The following is a 4,114-nucleotide window of genomic DNA, read 5'->3' on the forward strand; positions in this document are numbered from 1 at the left end:
GTCGAATATTGGCGCACGTTGATTGATAGGGTATTGTAGCCAAAAGCTAATTTTCTTTCAAGCCTACTTAGACAGGGCTGATTGCTGGCACGTATTGATTAGAGTACATTTTTTCATGTGATATCAAAGTTATTCTTTTTCGGACCTCTAATGGGACAATCACTAGCTTATGACCGATGGACAGTATGCTGTAGTCAAGATCTAGTCTCTTTTGAGGCTAGCCACAAGTCGATCGTGGCCATAGTCAAGAGGACTAGGAGAGTAAGAGTGGATGGTCTATCCTTAGTTGTTTTAAAATTTTATTTTGGCCAAATACATATTTTGGATTGTGTTGTAGATGTGATATATTTTATATATACAATAGCATATTTTATAGAAAATCATAGAGTTATATAGACTCTAAAAACTCCAAAACACTGTTTCATTAGGAAATAGAGTCCCAATCAAGCCTAGAATCATTCGTGGCCGTTCGATCGTGATCGACTCACAACAAAACCGTCCGATCATGCACATCAAGACCACCGATCATCTGATCAAGTTCGGATTCATCCTCAACCGTCCGATTACGACCAGCTATGTTCTGGACCGTCGGATCATGCAAAAATCATCCTAAACCGTGCGTGGATCGCGTGTTCGGTCCACGCCGGTCCCATGGACCGCCCAATGCTCCACGGTCCATGGTGGACCGTGCAGGGGCACTGCCATGCTGGGTCGCCCGCGCGTTGGGCCGGCACGTGCACGCGCCTATGCTGGGCCCCCATGCACACTGGGCCGCGCATGTGCATCGGGCCCGACGGCACCACCACCGGCCGCTACCGCCTCATGCACTGTGCCATCTTTTCATGCGTATCTTCGTCGTTTGGATTTTGTTTGGGTTATTTTTGGGTTCGTTAAACTCTATTCATCGTCTTGGAACTCGTTATAGGCTCAATATAAACCAAATTTTGAGACATATTTTGTAACATATAATTGATAACAAGTTAATCGATCTTTTGAAAAGGATAAATGCACAGCAGATACAAGTTGCTGACACTCGTAGAAGTAATTCCACAGCTCTAGTAGTAAAATGTCGATGTAGTCACCGTAACCCGAGCTGAAAGCATTTGCATTAAATAACACGACAATGATAGAACAGGAATAAGGGGTGAGCTATGACAGGATGAAACAAAGAAGAGAGGACACAGAATAGCATATGGAAAGGAAAGATAACAGTATTGCAGGTGAATAGCATAGGAGAAAGAGAAGGAAAACGAGAAAAAGAGGTTATAGAAGTGGCAACTGAAGAATAACTGGTAAAATGACACGACACAGCGTTTCAAAGAAGTAAGAGGAAGAAGAGGAAGGTGAAAAGAAAGGAAGAAAACGTAAAGGAGAGAGAAATAGGATGTAGTAAAACCAAAAAAAAAAAAGAGTGGCAGCTCCATATTTTGAGTAATAGAAATTGTTGCCTTCTTTTGTCCTTCCCTAGTAATACTCCATGTAAATTTTTATTTTTTCTCCATGCAGCTTCATATCTACTTCATTCAGCTGCAGATCTATTTTCTCCCTTGTTTTGATTATCACCATATTTTTCCTCCATATTTTTTCTATTTTTTCTCCATATTTGATTTTCACCATCTACTAACTCTTCCTCCCAGCTCAATCCAGGTGCTTCTCGCATTTTTCCTCCTCTTTGCTTAATTATCACCACCTCTAATTCTACCCTGAAACACATAGGTCGTTTCTGGAATAATATTAGTTTAAGAACCTCCTTTGGGCAACGGAGGAATGCTCTGCTCATTTCTGAACACATTATCCGGATCAATTGCCGTCTTGGCCCTCACCAACCGGTCGTAGTTCCCCAAGAAATACCGCTCACCCCACGCCCTCGCCACACCCACCGCGTCCCAGGACCCACCACTTCTTGTGGTCCATTGAATGGTCCCAAGATCAAGGTCCACAAAATTCACGAACGCCACCCGGGGGTTCTTCGAAACGAACCGTCCCATGTACTCGTAGAGCCTCCGTATCCATGCCACGTACGCCATTCCGTCCTCACCCTTGTTCCAATGGATCACGTACTGGATCCCATACAAATTCCCCCTCCGGTGAGGGAACGGCAGATCACCGCTCGCTATCCTGCCCATCTCTCCACCGTACGGATCAAAAAAAACAAACGCTTTTGGCTGCTTGGATAACAAATCAACGGCTGTGATCAGACCCTCCATCGTGATTGGGGCCCTCACGTAGTCCGACTTGGCCTTGAAGTACTTCTTCGATGTCGGCTCGCGGTTCAGTAGATCGGAGACGGATTTTAGATCGGTGAATCTGACCGCCGATTCGATCCAACTCGTCTCGTTACACTCCGATTCTGATACGGCCAACTCGGGGAATCTTTGGCGCAGTATGGAAAGTGCGGTTCCTTTAGGGCCGAGGAATAGGCCCAAGAACTTGTTGGTGAGGTTCCCAGTCGTTGACCCTTGGATAAATTTTGAGAGAAAGAACTCGTCCGGGAGATTCGGGGCCACGTACTGCCACTTGTGAGTCAACTCGGCAACTTTCCTGACCGAGCCAGGCCGGCTGATCGAGCACACGGTGACCCGGTCCGGGACCGGGACGAGCCGGAGCTTCCAGGCGTAGACCGCACCGAAACTTCCGCCACCGCCGCCCCGGATGGCCCAGAAGACGTCCTCGCCCATGGATTTCCGGTCCAGAGCTCGACCGGCCGGGTCGATGAGAACCGCGTCCAAGACGTTATCGGCAGCGAGGCCGTACTTCCGAGAGAGGAAGCCGAAGCCGCCTCCGGAGATAAGCCCGCCGCTGCCGACGGTCGAGCAGGTCCCGGCCGAGAAGGCCAGGGGCCGCTTGGACCGGGCGACGGCGTGGTATATCTCGCCCACTGTAGCGCCCGACTCGGCCCAGGCAGTGGACGAGCCGGAATCGATCCAGACCCGGTTCAGGTTCATCAAGTCTATGATCGCGAAGGGGGTGTGCTGTCCCGCGGTGTAGGATAAGCCTTCATAGCTGTGACCGCCGCTCCTTAGTCTGATGGTCAAGGAAGAAGAACGGCAGCAAACGATGGAGCTTTGGAGCTCATGTTGGGTGTTTGGGAGGATGAGGGTGGAGGGCTTGTGGACGGAGGGGCAAGCGAAGCGGAGATTTTGGATGGAAAAGTTGAGGAGATTGGAGTATTGGATGGAAGGTGGAGAGGAGAAGAGGGTGAAGTTTTGGACACGGGAGGAGAGGAGGCAAGAAGAGATGTTAGCACTTGTTGTGGTAGTCTCTGCGGTAGAAGAAGTGTTACTTTGGGAGTGGGTGATGAAGAGGAGGAAGAGGGGGAGGAGGGGAAGACGTGGCACTGGACTACTCATGGATTTCTTTGGAGGTCTATGGGACTTTTTCCTTTTTTTTTTTCCTGTGAACAGGTCTGGTCAGGGGGGAGGGTATAAAAAGGGTGGTTGCAGTGGGATGGCGGACTTCGGGGAAGACCCGGCATTTGAATTTTTTAGGCATTGGAATTTTCAGCAATTGTTATGAATGTACGTGCAGAGCACGTTGAAAATGTTACATTTAGGATCTGTTTGATCGATATATATATATATATATATATATATATATATATATATATATATATATATATATATATATATATATATATATATATATATATATGTGTGTGTCCCCCGATCATAGGATAATTTGATGATTATTAAAAATTATTTATCTGAAAAAATAATTATGATAGAAAATAAATTCCATCATGTCTGGTTGGTGGATGATTAGTCTGAAAAATAGCATCAAACATGAATTACTATGTTTGTTTAGAAATAATCTTATATGAAATATGGATAAATTTCTAGCAATACCCTTGAATAAATAGTTCAAGTAATAAATTTTTTTTTTTGAGAATCAATCCATTTGTTAGCCATTTATAGCCCATTTAAATAAACATGATCAATATTGGCTATTTCGAATATTAAAATATACTGATATGAATTAATAAATAGGTTTAAAGTAACTACATATTAAAAATATATATGTTGGTATATAAATAAATAAATAAATTATTCATAAATCATATGTTAGATTATACTGATAATTATTTTATATTAATAAATATATTAATATATTAAAT

General features: G+C 44.5%; 1 protein-coding gene across 1 annotated transcript; it reads right to left on the reverse strand.

The window, feature by feature from the left end:
* Window positions 1-942: 942 nt before the first annotated feature.
* On the reverse strand, window positions 943-3,376 carry LOC105059722 (berberine bridge enzyme-like A). The gene has a single exon (XM_010943138.4). It carries the CDS (start codon window positions 3,348-3,350, stop codon window positions 1,740-1,742), a length of 1,611 nt encoding a protein of 536 aa, XP_010941440.1. The 5' UTR covers window positions 3,351-3,376; the 3' UTR covers window positions 943-1,739.
* Window positions 3,377-4,114: the final 738 nt, after the last annotated feature.

This window comes from Elaeis guineensis, chromosome 16 (genome assembly GCF_000442705.2).
Source record: "Elaeis guineensis isolate ETL-2024a chromosome 16, EG11, whole genome shotgun sequence".
NCBI lineage: Eukaryota > Viridiplantae > Streptophyta > Magnoliopsida > Arecales > Arecaceae > Elaeis > Elaeis guineensis.

Bases quoted from the DNA above. Each gene is read 5' to 3' on its own strand.
- LOC105059722 (XM_010943138.4), bottom strand. From the start codon at position 3,350: ATGAGTAGTCCAGTGCCACGTCTTCCCCTCCTCCCCCTCTTCCTCCTC.